The sequence below is a fragment of the Ascaphus truei genome, chromosome 3 (genome assembly GCF_040206685.1).
Source record: "Ascaphus truei isolate aAscTru1 chromosome 3, aAscTru1.hap1, whole genome shotgun sequence".
Lineage (NCBI taxonomy): Eukaryota > Metazoa > Chordata > Amphibia > Anura > Ascaphidae > Ascaphus > Ascaphus truei.
In genome coordinates this window covers 60,701,854-60,723,923 of record NC_134485.1, presented here as the reverse complement: position 1 = coordinate 60,723,923, position 22,070 = coordinate 60,701,854, and the positions used below count along the sequence as shown (strand labels likewise).

At 43.5% G+C, this 22,070-nt stretch overlaps 1 protein-coding gene across 1 annotated transcript in view; it reads right to left on the bottom strand.

The window, feature by feature from the left end:
- Positions 1–22,070, bottom strand: part of MOSPD2 (motile sperm domain containing 2) — a 96,230-nt gene that overhangs the window by 59,031 nt on the left and 15,129 nt on the right. The window contains exons 4-5 of the mRNA XM_075594098.1: positions 10,196–10,282; positions 1,056–1,210 (exon numbers count right to left, since the gene is read on the bottom strand). Coding sequence (XP_075450213.1) covers positions 1,056–1,210; positions 10,196–10,282 — 242 coding nt within the window. The remainder of the gene's footprint in view (positions 1–1,055; positions 1,211–10,195; positions 10,283–22,070) is intronic.

The window sequence follows — 22,070 nt, the reverse complement described above, 5'->3', positions numbered from 1 at the left end:
GCCTGCTTGGCCACATGATCTTCCTCACAGAACTTTGGCGGTCAGTGCAGCAGTAGACGACCCAGGATGCATTTAGTGAACCCCGAGACGAATCTTCATTGATCGATTACAGAAGAATGGGTCGATCAGCAACTTAGCTAATCACTTGTCAGTGTGTAGATTGTATTGATACACATATTGAATGAAAAACAACAACAACATTTTTTTAAACGACAGCTTGAACTGCAGCTTTAATGGGGAAGTGTCTGTCAATTAAGTGTTTTCTCTGCCCTTATCGCACCATTTCCTTATCCGAGAACCAATAAAGATATGGGAAGAGGTGAGAGGGGACTCAAGCTATACAAGCAGTTGCTGATCACACCATGACATTACACAAAATAGAGTACATAGCCAAATGAAATAATGTCCCTTCCAAATCCAACTGTAAAAAAATAAATACAAAATAGTGTGTCTGATTGGGGTACAAAGGGCATCAATTACCCAGAAGAGATACCGGAAACATAGCACAGGAATGAGTTCACTTTGGTCCTAGGAGGGAATGCCCTTTTAAGTGGGGAATATGGTTAAGACAAAATTGGCATGTCTCAGAATTTCTTTTTATTGCTAGGTGGATATAAATCATAACGGAGTATAACTATATGTCGAACAATTCTTCCAAAATTAAGTTATCAAAAACATTATTGGAGACCCTCCTGCTAAACCACACTACAAACCATAGTGGCCTCATAGCTTTCAAAATTCAGTAAAGAAAACATTCATTGTGGGAAAGGACATGATTATTGGCTACTACTGTGGAAAAGTGGTCAGTGAAATAAAACCATGCACATAAGTAACACTAATATTGGAGAAAGCACTCTTCGGTGATGGAGATGTGTAGATACTTTGCATTATTATACAGCACAGAATATTTATTTCCAGAAGAGGAGGCATGGCTTCCTTTGTATATGAAATTCTGCATTAAAAAGGCTTTTATCAACGTTCAAAAACAGTAATGATTATTATTGCCACACTATTAAAATAAGTATATTTTTAAATGTAATAAAACAATATCTTACTATGTTACTAAGTCCAGACTCAGTCATGTCAAACACAACTGTTAACAGTTTCCCAGGCTCTTGCTTGGCATAGCGCTCCAACCAAAAGGCCACACACTTTTTCTTGTCCGCACTTGTTTTAGCATCCCGTATATGGTACTTTACTCTGAACCAGACTAGAATTGAAGAAGGTGAAAAACAAAGGTTATTTATGCAGATTCTTCAGCATAAGAATGGTCTTAACTGCAAGGTTGAGAAAGAGGGCAATACAGATAAAGATAAATACTATATATCAAATGTACTCATCAAGTGAACCGTGTATACTGCATAATAAAAAGGTCACTACTGTAAATATGTTTATTAAAAAAAAAAAGAATCAAGACAGATTACAGTGACCTCATCAAATGTAGACAGAATGATGATGAAAAAAAATTTTTTTTTTATTCCAGCTCTCTTTTTCCATCTATACAGCAAATGATATTCTGGATAAATGTTAGCTAGTGAAGAGACCTTAATTGCCCATCATACATTATGGTGCTGCACGTTCTAACATTTTACAATGTAAGTAGGGTTCTCTAGATGGTGCCTTTACGGACATGTAGAAGGGTAGGGAAGCGAAAAAGAAAAGGCAGGATGATATCATAAGGCACATCAGAAATGATTTAAAAGTTCAATTTAATATTTCAACAGTTGAACGGATGAGAATCTTTGAATTGTTAATCTTTTATTAACAATTGATACATTGCTATAAAATGAAGCGGTAATACTCTCTTAATTTACAGGGGTAGTTATATTTAAATACAAGTATAATTTAATAAACAATGGGACGGAAAATTTTGCATTTCTATGCAGTTCTCAATTGTAAGAGAAAGAAGAAAAAAATAGCATCAACAGTGAACTTGGGTGTCTTTATGCATAAACTGCGCTTTAAATAGTTTTGTTTTCCTTCAACTGTTTCCGCATGACTTTCTCACTTCTGACAGTCCGATAGCTTGGTTACAATGAACCTATTCAGCTTTATTTTTCCAGTGCTGACACCATTTGATAATCACAAGACCGTATTGTGAATTTAAGAAGAATAGGACTCTAATCAAATATTACATAGCTCTTAAATTATACTGACAGATGCAATAAAATTACTCCTCATTTTAAAAAACAGCAGACAAGAAATAAGTGGTTGCTATGTAGGATACATATCTAAAAAAAAACAAACAAGCCGAGGCTTCAAAGGTCTTTTCTCTGAAACGTACATCGCTCTGGAGTTTTGGTGATGTTTTGCCTGATGATTTATGGAGATTAAATAATCCTTTTTCTATTGAGTGTGCTGCATACTTCATGTTTTTGTGTATATATTAGACTGGTTGGTGTTCCTCTCTGTAAGCACCAGGATTTCTGATAAGTATATATTATTTATTCTTTTTGGTCTGTGGCTCTTTGTTTGATCCCATCATGAAATAAAAGGTTTTTTATTTTTTAACCCGTGAGCCGACTCCTGCTTTTTTGGCCGGACACACGGACACGGACACGGACACGGACACGGACACACACACACACACACACACACACACACACACACACACACCTTATTTATTTTATATTACCAACATTTTAGCAAATGGGAATTTTGATATTGTAGGATTTCATGTTTTATGATGAAAGTGCAGCTTTTATTTTCTACGGCATTGAGTTTTATAGATCTAAGAGGGCCTAGATAAGGCACCCTAATGAGGCCAATTATAACAAAGATGAATTTAAGGAGAACTCTCATGCCTCCTGTGTATGTGTTTTCATGTGGCGGTTAGTCTGTTATTTCCAAGAAACAATTCCCCATATTTACTAAGCTATTCCATAAGTCACCTTCTGGTACTGGAAGACACTTTAGCGTGCATACTACTAAAATGGCCGTAATGTATCTACCAAGGCAGGAAGAGGTCTTATGGAATAGCATTGGTTAGTAAATATGGGCTTGTATGCATGCATGCACGCACAAGAAAAGGGAATGTATAACATTTTGCTTCTCTTACAAATAAAAATCACACTGATTGACCTAAAACTGGTATACAGTAAACAAGGCTAAATTGATTGTAAAGTGCTAAAGAAGAGTCAGTGAAGTACTGTAGCAGGAGTACTTGCATAAGCATTGGAACAATGCATGTATCAGCTGAACCTGTACACTTCACAATCAATCAGTGAAGTATCTGGAATTTTCAAACAATGCATATCGAGCAAGCAAATCTTTCATTAAAATGTACATAATAAAAACAATTAAACTAGCTCTAATTACCACAACTTGCTTAGGTAAAAATTGTACTGAGAACCTGGCCTACTGATGACTCCTGAGGACTGAGCTTGGACAATTTATAGAATGTGAATGTAGCCCCTGCTATAAATATGTGTATACTGTGAGCAATGCAGAGTTAGTCTTCTCCAGCAATCCCATGGTGCGATGAAGAATGGGAGACGCTGTCCCTGGTCTGCCTGGCAGCATGACAGGAGATATGGAATTGGATGGGAGGAAGACTGTGACAGGGTAAATAAAAGTCACCAGCTATATGCCTGGAAAACCTATGTTTAGTCTGCAGTGTAGCACTGACTAGGTTAACTTCAGCTGGGAACCTCAGGACAATTAGTGGATCCCAGCTGCCTAATCAAGGAGTGTTAAAAACCCAGGCTGTAGACACATGAAGGTGGCTGTTGAGGAGAGGGAGTAAGCTGCTGGAGAGATTACTGAAACAAGGTCTATTATTCAAAGTACATGAATTATGAACTGTCTGTCTCCTGCATAGAAAAGGGTAACTGCCTGATGTTTACACTGTCTGCTAAAGAGAAACTGTTTTGTTTTGTCTGCTGAAGAAAAAGCCAGTTTTCTTTTTGTTTGCTGATGAAGCTATTTTTGCTTTTGTGTGCTGTATATCTTTTAAGGCTGCATAAATAAGCCTTGTCAAGAAACCCACGTGTGTCGTTGCATGTACCCTGCAACATATGGTGTCAAGAATTGGGAAGGATTTTTTCAAAAGGCTCCTGCAGTTAAAGGGCCACACACAAGAATAGAAGAACTTTTTAAAGACTTTCTGTGCGAGCAGACCAGACAGCAGGGACTGTTAATGCAGGAGCAGACCCGGCTGCAAGCGGAGAGAGATGAAAGACTACAAGCAGCACAGGATGAGCGGATTGCCAAGCTGCTGACCCAATTCCAAGGGTCTGCCAGTGCAGAACTGGCAAGCAGATACCCGATACTCCTGAGGAAAATGGCTCCGAACGAGGATCCAGAGGCTTTTTTACTGACATTTGAAAGAGTCGCCGAAGCTCAGGGCTGGGCTACATATCGCTGGGCAACTGCTTTGGCCCCGCTCCTCATAGGAGAAGCCCAGGCCTCATATCAGGGTCTCCCAGCAGATCAAGCAATGGACTACCGCCAAGTAAAAGCCGCCATAGTGGACCGCTTAGGTCTGAGCCCAGAGACCTACTGGCAGCAGTTCCGGAACATGAAGTACACCGCTAAGATGAGACCCCGGGTCCTCGCTCAGCGATTATTGGACTTGTGTACACGCTGGATACAACCCGAGGAGTGTACTAAGGAGGCAATTCTGGAGAAGGTGGTTTTGGAAACATTTCTACAAATAATAACCCCTTCAGCACGCTCGTGGGTAAAACGCCACGCTGCTGAAACCCTAGCTTTGGCGGTCCGACTCGTGGAGAACTTCCTTGGGGCTGAGCAGCAGGCGAGTGTCCTGGACACGACTCCACCGGCACTTGCGGACGCCCAAAGAGGGAGGTCGGATCAATGGGGAACCTACAGCCCGTCCATACGCAACCGCCAAGTCCAACGGAAGGAGCAGTCGTTCCAGCAAGGACGGAATCCAAATGCTGGTCCCCGCCGAGACCCTCATCGCCTTCCGGATGTCGGCTCGTCGCAAAATGAGAGGAACTTCCGAGGACGTCGCCCACAGGACCCACCAGATGCCTGGTCTCCAGTAACCGGTCCAGCGGAGCGCTATCCACAGCCCCCTCCTGCGAGGGAACCCTCTCCATGTTCCGCCTGCGGAGAACAAGGCCACCGGTATGTGGACTGTCCACAGATGGAGTGCTCATTCAGCAGAATCGTCGCCTCGGCTTTTAATGGGGAAAATTACAAGCCCTGGCTACTTCTAGCCCTGATTGGGGGAAAAACCGTCCAGGCCCTTGTAGATTCGGGCTCTGGGAAAACTCTGGTCCTCCAGGAACTGTTACCGCCTAACGTGTGTTCTTTTGACTCCCCATGGAGCATAGAATGTATACACGGCGATTTAAAACGCTATCCGACGGCCAAAATCCGGCTACAGGTAAAAGGTCAGGAGGCTTACCTCGAAGTAGGAGTCGCTCCTTGGCTCCCTGCCCCCGTTGTGCTCGGTCGGGACTGGCCTTTCTTTTCGGACCTAATGGCCCCAGTCTTTCACGAGGCGCCTCCTTCTAGGGCTCAGGAGAACCCTGGAAAACGGTTCCCCTTCTCAGCAGACCTTTTTCCCAGTAGACACCGGGTTCAAAAGACTCGGAAGCAAAGACGCTTGGACAAACAGGACTGGTTGCAGAAATCTTGGTCTCAAGGTGACCATTCTAGTAGTCAGAGGTCACAAGTGATGGCTGGGGATGGCCCAAGGGAGGGGGATATGGGCCCTGGAGATTTACCAGACCTGTACCTCCCTGACTTTCGCCAGAAGCAAAGGGAAGACCCAGTCCTTTCTAGACAGTATGACAAGGTGGTGAAAATTGATGAACAGATTTTAGATGCACAGGGGGTGATAGTATTCCCCCATTTTGAGCTATCAAAGGATATCCTATATAGGGTGAATAGGCAGACACAAACAGGGGAGGTCACCAGACAGATATTGGTTCCCAAGGCGTTTGTTAAATCTGTGTTCACTCTAGCCCATACTGTCCCTTGGGGTGGCCACCTGGGCAGGGATAAAACATTGGACCGTATTTCATCCCGATTCTATTGGCCAGGGATGCATAGTGATATTGCTAAGCTATGTGCAGCTAACTAGTCCAAAAGGACAAAAACCAGCCCCTTTGGTTCCTCTACCCTTGGTGTCAGTTCCCTTTGAGAAGATTGGGGTAGACTTGGTAGGACCTCTAGAACCTTCTGCGAAAGGACACAGGTTTATCCTTGTAATAGTTTACTATGCAACAAGGTATCCTGAGGCGTTCCCCCTGAGAACAGCAACGGCGAAGCAAGTAGCCAACAAGTTGTTGGAACTGTTCTCACGGGTTGGACTTCCCCAGGTTATGTTGACAGACCAAGGTACAAATTTAATGGCTAAACTGATGCAGGATGTCTTAAAGTTACTAGAGGTCAAGTCTGTCGGACATCGGTCTACCATCCACAGACTGACGGATTGGTGGAAAGATTTAACCGAACTCTAAAGGGGATGCTGAGGAAATTTGTAGATTCAGAGAAGAGCCTGGGATGAACTTCTCCCTTTTCTGCTGTTTGCAGTGCGGGAAGTTCCCCAGGCCTCCACGGGATTCTCTCCATTTGAATTGCTCTATGGCCGCCAACCCCGTGGTATCCTAGACCTCCTAAAGGTGTCCTGGGAGGAACAGCAGTCCCCTTCTAAGAATACCCTGCAATATGTACTAGACCTTAGGAAGCGCCTGGATGTGGTCGGCCATTTTGCCAGGGAGAATCTTAGATCGGCCCAGGACAGTCAGGAGAGACATTACAATCAGAATGCTCACATGAGAGTGTTTCACCGAGGAGACCAGGTGATGTTATTGTTACCCAGTTGTGAGAGTAAACTCCTGGCCAAATGGCAGGGCCCATTCGAAGTACTCCGCCGTACGGGTGATGTGGATTACGAGATCGCTCAACCAGGGTCCAGGAAGGGTAAACAAATTTACCATGTGAACTTGCTGAAACCCTGGAAGATGCAGCAGTCTCTATTCATCCACCCGGGGGAGGAGGAAACGGACTTAGGTCCTCAGCCCCCATGGGAGAACATCATGAGTGACGATAAAATCCCTATGGGTAAACAGTTGTCCTCTGAACAAAAAGGGGACTTGTTAGTAATAATTACACAATTCCATGATATTTTTTCTGACTTACCAGGACAAACTAACTTAATTTCCCATGCGATCGAGACAGCACCTGGGGTAAAAGTACGTTCCCGTCCTTATAGGTTGCCTGAAAGTCGTAGGGCTCTGGTAGAGAAGGAGGTACAAGAAATGTTACACTTAGGAGTGATTGAGGAGTCATGCAGTGAGTGGTGTAGTCCACTAATTATGGTTCCTAAACCCGATGGGAAGGTAAGATTTTGTGTGGACCTCCGAAATGTCAATGCGGTATCCAAGTTTGACGCATATCCGATGCCAACGGTGGACGAATTAACTGACGCCCTTGGTAACGCGGAATATATATCCACGCTGGACTTGACAAAAGGATACTGGCAAATACCCTTAGAGGAAAAGTCCAAATGCAAAACAGCCTTTGCCACTCCCATGGGTTTATACCAGTTTGTAACAATGCCATTTGGACTGCATGGAGCCCCAGCCACATTTCAGAGACTCATGGATAAGGTACTGAGGCCCCATAGGAATTATGCCATAGCCTACCTAGATGACATTGTCATTTATAGTAAACACTGGTGGGCCCATCTAAATAGGCCGAAAGCAATCCTCAAATCTCTAAGAGAGGCAAGGCTCACAGCCAACCCTAAGAAATGTGCCCTGGGTAAGGCGGAAACTAAATACTTAGGGTATGCAGTGGGAGGTGGAAAAGTAAGGCCACTAGCCGACAAGGTAGTTGCCCTGAAAGAAGTTCCGACCCCCCAAACAAAAACGCAGGTACGCTCTCTGCTGGGTTTAGCAGGGTACTACCGGCGGTTCATCCCCAACTATTCGGAAGTGGCAGCCCCTTTAACAGACCTCACAAAAAAGTGTGCCGCTACACAAGTGGTATGGTCAAGTGATTGTCAGAGAGCCTTTGAGGACATAAAAAGTTGTCTATCAGAGGGTCCCATCCTTAGAAGCCGGATTCAACAGCCCTTTTATAGTGCAAACAGATGCATCAGAGATAGGGCTAGGGGCAGTGTTGTCACAACAGTTTGAGGGAGTTGAACACCCTATCCTTTTCCTGAGTAGGAAATTGTTCCCGAGGGAAAAAAATTACTCAGTGATTGAGAAGGAGTGCCTCGCAGTAAAGTGGGCAATCAAGGCTTTGAGGCATTACCTGGCAGGAGTCCATTTTACTTTGGTGACGGATCATGCTCCACTGAAGTGGTTAAATAGTATGAATGATTCCAATGCTAGGTTGACTAGGTGGTATATGGCCCTCCAACCCTTTTCATTTGAGATTCAGCACAGGCCGGGAAGAGAGAACGTAAATGCTGATTTCTTTTCTAGAGAAGGGGAGGATGGTCGGGCTTCAGCCGTGCGTAGCCCCAGCCACACACTAACAGGGGAGGAATGTGACAGGGTAAATAAAAGTCACCAGCTATATGCCTGGAAAACCTATGTCTAGTCTGCAGTGTAGCACTGACTAGGTTAACTTCAGCTGGGAACCTCAGGACAATTAGTGGATCCCAGCTGTCTAATCAAGGAGTGTTAAAAACCCAGGCTGTAGACACATGAAGGTGGCTGTTGAGGAGAGGGAGTAAGCTGCTGGAGAGATTACTGAAACAAGGTCTGTTATTCAAAGTACATGAATTATGAACTGCCTGTCTCCTGCATAGAGAAGGGTAACTGCCTGATGTTTACACTGTCTGCTAAAGAGAAACTGTTTTGTTTTGTCTGCTGAAGAAAAAGCCAGTTTTCTTTTTGTTTGCTGATGAAAAGCTATTTTTGTTTTTGTGTGCTGTATATCTTTTAAGGCTGAATAAATAAGCCTTGTCAAGAAACCCACGTGTGTCGTTGCATGTACCCTGCAACAAAGACCTTTTGGAATGTTGCAGCAGACAGTTTCAAAGACAGAGAAAGTCCAACTGCCATTCTGATATAGACACAGAGACAGCTAGTGACAGTTTTAGAGACACACAGAGACAGAAGGTGCCAGTCTGAGAGGCGCACAGGGAGACAGCCCAGCTGTCAGTGGGAGGGACTGAAGAGACAGCCTGTCCCTCATAGATGGAGAGTGAAAGTGGGTTATGAGAAGAGCCTACAACAAGAACGATTCAGATACTTGTCGGACTGTTAAAGTGACCCTGAATAACAGACAGGAGGCCCTTTCCTGCAATTTCAAGTATCTTTTGTGTATTAAACTCGCACAAACACCTCATAAATGTTTCACCCTTAATAGGCCTGCAATGTGAAAACACATCATCTAAAAAAAATAAGAACTCCAACGCCGTTCCGGCATTAATTTGGACCTTTTTGGCTGCTACATTGATCGCTGGGACAATACAAGGAATAATAGAGCAGCATCATTACTTACTGCGTAATGTATATATAGTATATTGTGTTAAGCAAATAGTGGTTAATCTAAAGGTGAGGGCTGCCGGGTTAAGAGTGCACCAGTGGTGCACCTATAAAGCACCAGTAAATATATACATAAGTCTCGTCTGGTTGGTCTGACTATGGTATGCCAAGGGAGAGTGGACTCAGTCCCCCGCCATGACACATACAGGGAAATAAGAGGGGTTACATTTCTAATAGCATAAACTACAACTATACAACGACCTTATTGAGAAGTGACCAGTTACATGAACTCGTTTTATTGCTCTTGCATAATTAAGCAATACATACATATTTGTATGCTAATTAACGATCAGGGAGTAAAATTTACTGTAGACCACAATTATCGTTGCAATATAATGAGTTATTGATGCGTTATTTAAGAGCTAAACCTTTTGTAAATACAGCAGTAAAAATAACGAATTCATTTTTAAGTATTTTTTTTTTTTACCATGAACAGAGCAATATAAATATCAAAGTTTAGTAAACCTAGGCGTTAAAAATTCATACTGTATAGGCTTCTGGGAGAATTGCTACTTTAAAAGGTACTTTAAAGGTACTGAAGTAGCCACATTGTTGTACTAACTACTATGGTGTTACCTTGTACCCGAGATGTATAAATGTTACAACATGTGAAACGGAAAAATGAAATACACTGCTCTATGTGTTGTTGTACTCCCCACCAGCAATAAAAGGGCATAACACAAACACAGTCTATGTATATTTAAACTTACAGAGTTTATTGCCTTCTTTGTCATATCCATGTAGAAAGGTAGCACCAGAGTCAAAACACCACTTGGGAATAACGGATTCATTCAGGTCTAAAAATAAATAAAAAAGTTATTAGATTATTTGGCAACCAAAAAATAAATAAATTCACTTTCGCCTTTGCATTAGAGGAGACATTAATGTTCAACATATCCCCGTTTGTAATTGACTGAGCTTGACTACAATATGAATTCATCCAGGGTACATACATCACTATTTCAAAGTTTTTTTCTTCCAGAAGAAACAAAGCATAACATTAAGCTTCCTAAATTATTGGTTCTTTATCCCAACACACACCTTCTTGCAAAATAGATAGTGTCTCCAAAAGACAAAGGGTTCTGTGGATATGTATTCTGCTTATTGACTATGGAGACATAGTATATGGCACGGCACCTCAAACCCACCTTAGCAAACTTGACACCCTCTACAATTCAATTTGTCGTTTTGTTCTCCAATGCAACTACAATACACATCACTGTGAAATGCTCAAAGAACTAGATTGGTCATCACTAGAGTCTAGGCGCAAAGTTCACCTTTCCTGTCTTGCCTTTAAATTCTTTATGGGCAAGCTACCCAGCTATCTGAACAAGCTCCTCACCCCTACCACATGCAGCACTTATCACCTGAGATCAGACTCCAAAAGACTGTTCATGGTCCCAAGGCTCAACAAAGTATCCGTCCATTCCTCCTTCTCTTACCGTGCACCCCAAAACTGGAACAACCTACCAGAGACTCTCACATCCACCACCAGCTTAAGTTCTTTCAAATCTAAGGCTGTCTCACATTTTAATCTGGTCTGTAACTGTTTCATACACCCATAATATATATTTTCTTTAACTGTGCATGCAATGTCTTGTATATAATGTATACCCTGTTCATTTATGTAACTGTATTTGTAACCATCTATTATTTGTCTTAACTCTGTGCCCAGGACATACGGTACTTGAAAACGAGAGGTAACTCAATGTATTACTTCCTGGTAAAATATTTTATAAATAAATACTGTCCGACTGAAGAATAGATACATATCTGCCATGCTATCTTAGAACTATGACCTTGAATTGATCATAATTTTTATTGAAACGAAAGAATTGGAATAAATGTTGGCCTATGTGGATGCGAGTGTTGGCATTGAAAGAGAGACCGTTCTAGAGTAGAGATTTATGGAGCATAAAAGAATAAGAGGGTGGAGGATACTTAAGTGGCAAATGGAGGGAACTTAGGAGCAGGCAGGTATTTAAAGTGGTATGGGTAGGGGCCTACGGCTGTACACACTATCACAGGACATCTGCCTTAGACTTGTGTGTGCAACCTACAGCGGACTGACAAGGACGAGACAATGTGAACAAACTTTGGCCTGACCATATGTGGAGAAATGGCATGGAAGAGTGACAAAAAAGGAGAAACCTGTGGACTCACGAGGAGTCGACCCTACGGCACTCAGGAGAGGAAAAAACCCCAGTGAAGCAAACCTCCAGGGATCTATTGCTGAAGGATTGGCCCTCCCTTCTGGCTTAAGAGGTTGGTGGAAAAAGGTGAATTTCTGATACTCGATTGGGAATGTAGGACTAAGCAGGAAGACCTCCATCGCCCAACATCTATAATGTGAAGACAAAATGTATTTCTGGAAGTTCATGAGGCCGCACCAATTCTTGAGTGAACTTAGAATGAAGATATACCCTAGTGCAGACATATCTTTGTAAGAAGCCAGCGTGTACTTATAAATCTTAAGCGCCTAGTAAATTACTTATTACAGAGCAGTGGATATAGAAAGGATGGTACAGGTATATAGAGAACTGCAGATGGTATTGAATTGCAGTTTCCTATCCCATATATAATAGGATTGTATATTTTACTCATACTGAATAAGGTTAACCCACAAGTCTAAGGCTGCGTCCATAGATGGACCAGTTCCGCGCCGAGTCCCTGCATCCTCAATGAGGATGCCTTGAGAGGGGGCTCACGCGAGCGTCCGCAGGCGTGCTGAGGAGTTGGGAGGTTTCAGCCGAGCGCCAAGCTGTTTTTCAGCGCGCTGTCGGCTGAAAACCTCCAATCACTGCACAGCAGCGTCAACGTCACGACGCCGTGACGTCGGCGCCGTGACATTGACGTCAGTGCGTCGCGGGCGATTGGCCCAGCGATGTCACTGCCCCGCCTCCAACCACCTCCCCCCGGCTCCCTTCGCGCACGCTGGCTCGCCTGCAAGTCCGTGAAATCATGCTGACTGAAGCAGGCGAGCCTCAGCGTTAGCGCGCCTCCGCTCTCCCCACACCTCTATGGCCCGGGCCTAAGGCTTCGTCCAGGCTGAGAGCGAGCGCGCTCGAGCTCGAGCTCCGTGCCATGAGAGCAGGGGCGATTAGTGTCCAGTGTAGTTGCGAGCACGAGGGGGGCGTGCCGTGACGTCAAGTGAGTGGTTCGCCCTTATTGGCTGAACCGCGAACGTGACCAGGGCAAGCACGACAAATTCAAAAGAATGTCTTGGCAAGCCGCTGAGCACAGAGCACTCACGCACACTCAGGACAATCACATTGTCGTACTGTGTGTGCACGCACGCTCATCTTCACCCTGGACGCGGCCTAAGGCAGATTTCCTCCGATTGTGGGAGCAGCCACAGGCCCCTACCCCAATTACTTTAAATATCAGCCTGCTCCCATTCTTGAAAACTATGGGGGGTTTTTTTTTTTAAATTAAATTAGAGATACAGTGACAGGAGTCCAATTATAGGAGGCTGAAACTATCAATGAACTGTTATTCATATTATAGTGTACTGTATATTGATTTAATTGCATGGCGGTAAACCATTATCATACCTGTCCCATATATTATATGAAGATATATATTTCTACTATAATAGAATAAGCTTAACCCACAGAATCAGATATGCATTTAACTGTATTGAATATAGGTTGACACTTTTGAAGGGAGTTAGCCATCTATAATTAACGTAGGAAACAGAGGAGCACTCTAATACGGTCAATAACAGAATTATCTATACCTACAGTGGCGAGAAAAAGGTTTGTGAGCCACTTAGGCTTTTTAAATATTTAAAACCTAAAAAAATGTATTAGATCTTAATTTAAGTCCTCATAATAGATAAAGATATCCTGATCAAACAAATGACACACAAACATGATACTTTTTCAACATTTATTTATCCACAAATGATTAAACATTCCATATCCATGTGTGAAAAAGTAGGTGAACCTTTGGATTCAGTACCCCTTCAGCAGCAATTTTTTAAACTAAGCATTTCCTGTAACTGCTGGTCAGTCTCTCACATCCGTTTAGAGGAATTTTGGCCTATTCCTACATACAGAACTGCTTCAATTCAGTGACATTTGAGGGCTTCCTTGCATGGACAGCTCACTTCAGATCCTGCCACAACATTTTGATGGGGTTTATGTCCGGATCTTGATTAGGCCATTCTAAAATGATGAATTTCTTCTTATGCAGCCATTGTTTTGTAGATCTGCTTGTATGTTTAAGATCATTGTCCTGCTGCATGACCCACTTTCGCTTCAGCTTCACCTCACGGATGGATAGCCTGATATTTTCCTCTAGCAACTTCTAATACAATGCAGAATTCATGGTTGTGTCAATAATGCAAGCCATCCAGGTCCTGAGGCAGAAAAACAGCCCCAAACCATCACACTGCCACCACCATGCTTGACGGTTGGGATGAGGTTCTTCTGTTCGAACGGTGTCTAGACACATGTCATCTTTCCGGGCAAGCTACCCATCTATCTGAACAAGCTCCTTACACCTACCACACGCAGCACTTATCCTGGAGATCTGACTCCAAAAGACTGCACACGGTTCCAACGTTCAACAACGTATCTGGCTGCTATTACATCTCTTACTGTGCACCCCACAACTGGAACAATCTGAGACTCTCAAAGTTGCCACTTGTCTAAGTTCTTTCAAAACTAAAGCGGTCTCACATTTTAATCTGGCCTGTAACTGTTATATATGTCTAGAACATATTTTCTCTTTAACTGTTCATGCAATGTCTCGTTATATAATGTATCATCCTGATCGTTTCATGTAACCATGTATCTGTCATCATAAACCTGTGCCCAGGACACTTGAAAATGAGAGGTAACTCAATGAATTATTTATTGGTAAAACATTTTATAAATAAAAAAATTAGCCATGGCGAGAGTGGCCTGCAGATCATTGGATGTTACTCTGGTATTCTTTGTGACTTTCTGGATGTTTTGGCGGTTTGTTCTTGGAAAGATTTTGGTAGGACGACCGCTCCTGGGTAGAGTGACTGTGGTCTTCAACTTTCTCCATTTGTTCAACAGTGGATTGGTGGGGCCCCAAATCCTTAGAAATTATTTTGTAACCCTTTCTAGACTGATGAGCATAAATAACTGCTTTTCTGTGGTACTCAGATTAATTTTGATCGTGGCATGACAGGTTTCCACACACCTGTATTGTGAAGACCAAACTCACACAGTTACTTGTCTTTATATAGGGTGGGGCCTCCCAAACTCACACCTAAAGATCTACATCATTATTTAAACGTACAGAGACAGTAGGAGGGAGTTCTGGTAAGTGCTTCTGCAGGGGCCAAGCTTTATGTATCATGTGTTCAGAATAGCCACAGTGCTATTCATATGCTTCTTTAAGCAAGTGTGTCTTAAGGTGGGTCTTAAAGGTGGATAGAGAGGGTGCTAGTCGGGTACGGAGGGGAAGGGCATTCCAGAGGTGTGGGGCAGTCAGTGAAAAAGGTTTAAGGCGGGAGAGGGCTTTAGATACAAAAGGGGGTAGAAAGAAGACATCCTTAAGAAGAAAGCAAGAGTCTGGATGGTGCATAACGAGAAATTGGGCTGAGATGTAAGGAGGGGCAGAAGAGTGTAAAGCTTTAAAAGTTAGGAGAAGAATGGAGTGTGAGATGTGGGATTTGATTGGAAGCCAGGAGAGTGATTTCATGAGGGGAGATGCTGAGACAGATCTAGGAAAGAGTAGAGTGATTCTGGCAGCAGCGTTTAGGATAGATTGTAGGGGAGACAGGAAGGCCAGACAGCAGGAGGTTACAGTAATCAAGACGGGAGGAATGAGGGCCTGAGTCAGAGTTTTAGCAGTCGAGCAACAGAGGAAAGGGAGTATCTTTGTTAAATTGCGGAGGAAAAAGCGACAGGTTTTAGAAATGTTTTGAATGTGAGGGGCGAATGTGAGAGAGGAGTAGAGTGTGACCCCTAGGCAGCGTCCTTGGGCTACTGGGTGAATGATGGTAGTTCCAACAGTAATGTGGAAGGAGGTAGTAGGGCCAGGTTTGGGAGGAAGTATGAGGAGCTCTGTTTTAGCCATGTTGAGTTTAATGCGGTGGAGGGCAATCCAGGATGATATAGCAGAGAGACATTCAGAAACTTTGGTTTGTACAGCAGGTGTAAGGTCGGGTGTTGAAAAGTATATTTGTGTGTCGTCAGGATAGAGGTGATATTTAAACCTAAAAGATGCTATTAGGTCAACTATAGAGAGTGTGTACAGAGAAAAGAGAAGAGGTCCCAGGACAGAGCCCTGGGGTACCCCCACAGAGAGATCAATAGAGGAGGAGGTGTTAGCAGAAGAGACACTGAAAGTACGATGGGAGAGGTAGGATGAGATCCAGGATAGAGCTTTGTTCCGAATACCAAGAGTATGGAGAATGTGAAGGAGAAGAGGGTCGTCCACGGTGTCAAATGCTGCAGAGAGGTCGAGTAATATGAGCAGAGTGTAATGACCTCTGTCTTTGGCAGCATGGAGGTCGTCAGTTATTTTAGTGAGGGCTGTTTCCGTGGAGTGAGCAGTGCAGAAGCCAGATTGTAGAGGGTCTAGGAGAGAAACGGTGTTGAGAAAATGGAGCAAGCGAGAGAATACAAGACGTTCAAGGAGTTTAGAGGCAAAAGGCAGGAGGGAGACAGGTCGATAGTTAGAAGACAGGTAGGGTCAAGCTTGATGTTTTTGAGTTATGGTATAACTGTTGCATGTTTGAAGGAGGATGGAAAGGTTCCAGAGCAGAGGGAGGAGTTAAAAATGTGTGTGACAGTAGGGATTATAGTAGGAGCAAGAGGTTTTAGGAGATGGGAGGGAATGGGAGGGAATGGGGTCAAGAGGGCAAGTGGTAGAGGGAGAAGAGGCGATCAACAGCGACACATCCTCCTCTGAGACAGTGGAAAAAGAGTCAAGGGAGGCAGGAGGAGAGTTAGGAAGAGGTGTAGGATGGGAGGAAGAAACAGAGGGGATGTTCTGACGTATGGATTCCACCTTTTCCTTAAAATAGTCAGCAAAGTCATGAGCGGAGATGGAGGAAGAAGAGGCATCTGAGGGTGTAGAGCGTCAAAGACAGGCAACAGTCGGCGTGGGTTAGACTTGTGCATGTTGATTAGTGAAGAAAGGTAGGCTTGTTTAGCTTGCGAGAGTTGAAACAGGATAGCATAAATTTGTAGTGAAGGAAAACAAGAAAAAACACAAAAGCGCACCAAGATGAGAGATAGATAATGTATTAGCAACAAATAATAAAATTAGTAACTTACATATAAAATTTCTTTAATAATCCCCGATTCTGGTGTCTATCACAGGAGTAGGGCATCACATAGGAAGTATGAAGGGTAATCTCAGTTCTGAGAGATCAGACCCGCGCGCTGGGGCTGTCTCTGTTCACTCTCCTGTCCTCACACGTGGAGGACAGGAGAGTGAACAGAGACAGCCCCAGCGCGCGGGTCTGATCTCTCAGAACTGAGATTACCCTTCATACTTCCTATGTGATGCCCTACTCCTGTGATAGACACCAGAATCTGGGATTATTAAAGAAATTTTATATGTAAGTTACTAATTTTATTATTTGTTGCTAATACATTATCTATCTCTCATCTTGGTGCGCTTTTGTGTTTTTTCTTGTTTTGCTGATATTGGTATCACCATCGGGGTTCCGGTGGAGACCACATTTGGAGGTGGGGGAGACACCTCATAAACACAGAAGCAGCAAGAGAACTGAGAGGGACCAACACTCCAAGTTTAAAGAGCCAGAGCGCGGACTGAACTTTTCATTACTTGTAGTGAAGGAAGTCTGCGAGAGTGTGAGACTTCCTCCAGAGTCGTTCAGAGGAGCGAGTGGAGGAACGCAGCATGCGCGTGTGGGAATTTAGCCAGGGTCTAGGGTTAGAAGGGCGAGGGCGGCAGAGAGAAAGCGGGGCATGTAGATCAAGAGACGAGGACAAGACAGAGTTGTAGTTCCTGACCAGGTTGTCAGGGTCTGTAGCAGAGCTGAGAGAGGAGAGGGAGGAGCGTAAGTGGACTCAAAGTCAGGTGAGTGAATAGAGCGCAGGTTTCTGCAGAACCAGGGGGGTAGATTGAGGTGGAGAAGGGGAGAAGCGAGATAGAGAGAATGAGATGAGATGATGGTCAGAGAGAGGAAAAGGGGAAATGGAGAAATCGGAGAGAGAAGTTTTTAGTGAAAACCAGGTCTAAGTAGTGGCCATCCTTGTGGGTGCTGGCTGCAGTCCACCGTTGAAGGCCAAAAGAAGAGGTTAGAGAAAGAAAGCAGGAAGCCCAAAGGGAGAGAGGGGTCATCAATGTGGCAATTGAAGTATCATTGTGGTTCACAAACCTTTTCTCGCCACTGTATTTGAGGTTTCATAGATTCCACTATTGTCAGAGATAGATACGTACATACATTACATACATACATTAGCAGAGCTTAGAGGCAGGCTAATTTATTTAGCTTTATCCATCTGGGCTTTATGCCCAGCTAGTTATCAAGTCCTGATAAGGAAGATATTCATCACCTCTATAAACAGACAAACTTTGTGACAATTGTTTCACTAGTGTGTATCTCACTGCACAAAACTTCACGAAGGTTTCTTTGTACATTGATCACGGATTATCTATTTTGTGTGTTTTTGTTCTTTTATTCAGCATCTTTATGTCTTCTTATCAATATTATTTTAGTGATTTACTTAAAAAGTTAATTTTTAAGTCTCTAACACTGTTTAATTACACTAGGCTTGAATGCTCACAACTGGTATTTATTTTTCTTCGTTTAGGTCTAGAATTTGGCAGAACAGAGGAACTTTGATTGGGAAGCGGTGATTCTGAAGTAGTAAAGAGTGTTTTTGGAACCCTTTTAAGAGTAACTTGATCGATGGGTTTGCCATGATGGAAGGCCTATCTGGATGACCGATTGGGATGAATAACAAAGAGGTAGTGATTGATACTAGATGAGAATTTGAGGGTTTTAAAGGAGCAAGTGGAGAAGGCCAAAATAATTTCCATGGAGTATGGATGAGGTGCAAGTTCTGCAAGGGAAAATAAATTGTTGAATTTTGTATAAGCAGTAGAGTTTCCTAGTGTTAGGTGTGAGCATGTTACCGATGAGTTGGTGAATTTGGAAGGAGAACTGATCATTGAAAGCTGTATGTTGTGTTGAATTCGAGATGGTTGTAGGATGATGGAAAAATGTCTGCAATTGGAAGTGTGAGAGGGCGCCAGCTGGGAGGTTGGTACTGCGGATGAATTTACAGTGGAAATTGAATTTGTCGTATAAGGAGAACCATGTCAATCTCCTCATGGATAACATGAATGAGGAATATAACTATTTAACTTTATCGATGATTTCGGAAGTAGCTTTATCTGTGTACAATTGGACTTTTAAATGGGTCCAGAGATGGGACCACATTGAGGCGGAGGCAATGATGGGGTAGATTTGGAACACTAACTGGAGAAGGGAATATTTTGTGCAGGTGGGTGGCCAGCCAGCAGTGCTCCAAATATCCTGAAAAAGGCAGCGATGCCATAGGTGTGGGGTGGTTCTGTAAAGACTTGAGGAGAGGAGGAAGTGGGTACTTAAGGAAACGGGGAACAGCCATCCCAGTGTTTGAGGAGATATGTCCACATTGTTAGGTCGGATATAGCCAAGGCATTTATGGAGATGGTTTGAAGTGTCTCTAGGATGGAGGAGAGAGAGAAGGTATGAAATGGAGCGTCCTTCGGGTATAATACGCATGGTGAAGTTAAGGTGTCCTAGAAGTGCTTTAAAACAGAAATGTCTTGCTGAAAATTATTTCACTACATTCTGGACGTAATGTAGTTTATCCAGGGGTAGACTTGTTTCCGTGGCTACGAAATCTAAGGCAAGTCCAAGGAACTCTGTGGACATTACTGGACCAACTGTCTTTTCTAATGATAGTGGAACATATATGCAAGAGTATATAAAGGAGAATTCTTCAGAAGGAATTAGAGAGAGTTGATGCTTGGGACTGCTTTGAAATATGGTGCCAATAAGTTAATACAGTAATTAGTATTTTTTGAAGGAAGTACTTCCTGGTAGCTATGCCAATTAGACCAATTCTCCAGGTGATAAATCAAGGAGAAAAAAAAAGAGCCTACGTATAGCCTTTGATAATTCTTTATTGAGAAGTTGATCAACTCTGTATGGTGTAAGCATTGCTGAAAGGTTGGGACTCATGAGAGGAGGCAAGAATAGAGGAAACATGGGTGTGAAAACCTTGAGCGAAACTAGAGATCAGGAAGTGTATGAAGACTTAAGGATGGTACAGTATTTGAAGACTTTTGCCAAGGGGGAGATATTAACTGAAGAGTACTTGTCAGTGGTTTGGAGAAAGCATTTTTGGCCATACGGTCTTTGCGTGGCTCGGCATTTGAAGCAAATATGCAGAAGACTGCATATTCTGGCAAAGGATCCCCGAGTTAAAATAATTTCAAATTTGTGAGTTACCTAGGTAATGGATAGTTTTGTCCAGTCAGTTCACTTAAGGGCAGTCACTGTAAAGGTTAGGAATAGATGCTGGGAAGGGAGGAGGAAATTTTTAGATGGCAATTGAGCGGAGAGTCTTACACAGACAGAGGGCAGAGAGGTGATGGGAAAAAGAGCCACCTAACTGACATGCAGCTGCTCTTAGGCCAGCATAGTGGTGACAGAATAACTTGTTGTCTAGTGTGCTCTAGTCTAGGTTGGAATTGAATTAGAAATGAGCAGCTGCTGCTTTCGTGGAGAATCAGCGATGGTAGTTATAGAAAGTAGTACCTACATATCTATACCACAAATTGACTAAATTGAATAGCGATTCCTCTTCTGTTGGGAAGCAAATTATGTCTCTGTAGAAGGTTAAGGCTAGGACGAATTCTGGAACAGAGAGAAGGTATCCTGTGGGGGGGGGGGGGGGGGAGTGCAAGCAGTGCACAGCTTGCTGAACCGAAATGAAAGCGACCGTGGCTGGATCAAAAATTGGTAAAAAAAAATACTCTTTATTTGGTCACATCACAAAAACACTCACAAAGCACTGTGAGAGGAACCTCTGACGCGTTTCGGGCTGGCCTGCCCTTTGTGAAAGAGGTTCCTCTCACAGGGCTTTGTGAGTGTTTCATGGGATACCTTCTCTCTGGATTAACGGAACAACTGCACACTGATTACAGGACATATTACTGCCAAGTGTGAGTACTTTAAACTTCAAGCAGTTTATATATCTCTCTAATGCTTTTAAGTTCATCCGGTCTAGCACCAGGGGAGTGATTTTGACATTGAGTGTTTGGAGGTGGAAACCGGTTGTTCATTTAAGTTGGTCAGCCTGGTCATCCCCCTACATTGCCTTCATTTGGTCATGCATCCCCTTTATTGGAGCATTATATATGACTGGATACACTGGCAAGTATTTCACTTAGAAGATACCTGTATCGTTGCTGATATCTTGCTAGATCATGATTATTTGAAAATGCAACATTGTTTCTGCATCAAGATGTTTTATGCTCACTTTTAGGAACACAGATACAGAGCTCTCTTCCATTTTTCCTTTAGAATTCTGGAACAGTTAACATTTTTGAGTGAAGATCTTTACACTTGAGGATGACTGAGATGTCGCCGCAAGATGTGATTCTGTTCTCTATGAGATCTTGTGAAGAGATTAGGAGAGATACTAGATTAGTGCTGTCATGGTAGGGGTAGTCCGTCTGATATAATAAAAAAGGTGATGCCCGGCTAACTACTTCCCAAAACCGTCTGTATTCGGCCAGGTATGTGCACTCCTAAGCTGGATACTATGTGTGCGTTCTAAACCCTTAAAATCATGTTTCCCTGGCCGCCTATGTGAGCTCATAGGCTGGGTAAAATATATGTGTTTGACCCCTCGGTAGGAACTAGGTAGAAAACTCAGAACCTGGGAATGGTCCCTGATCGGGGATATTGAGGGGAACTGAAATATGTGTAAAGTGTTTCTGGACTTTATTACTGTACGCATGTTTTGCGGGTACGCGTATGTATTGTAATGCAGGTCTTTTCCCTATGTAATGTATTGCCCAGCCAGCAAGTTTTAGAGCCCAAGTTCTAGAAATGTAATGTAATGCAATGTACTGTGTATTAATCTCTATGGAGGCAGCCCCGGTAATGAAATTAGCCGAGGTGCCTGCATAGAGATTGTGGAAGGGGAGGCCGAGTGCTGGGACAGATGGTGGGCAGGGAAGTGCCCGATATCAGGTCTGGGGATGGGCTCTCAATGGGGTAGAGCCTTTGTTCTCTGCAGACCTGGAGGCACCTTCCCAGCGGGAGATTTGGGGCTGGCCGAAGGGAGCCGTTGCAGGGCTGAGCTCTGTGGACGCGCTGCCCACAGGCAGTTTCAAATTCCCCGCTTCCCAGCCGTTCCGTCATGCAGGGGCGGTCCTGGGCACTGAAGCCGGTTCCGCTCCTCCCATTGGTGCAGCCGGGCAAGGCTCAGCCTATGATTGGCTGCACAGCCACGATACGCGCTGTGATTGGTTGCCAGTCCTCTCTATGTTAAAAATAGCCATTGCTGCCTATGTAAGACAACCAGCGGTGCAGGGAAGCAGACAGACAATGTGAGACCA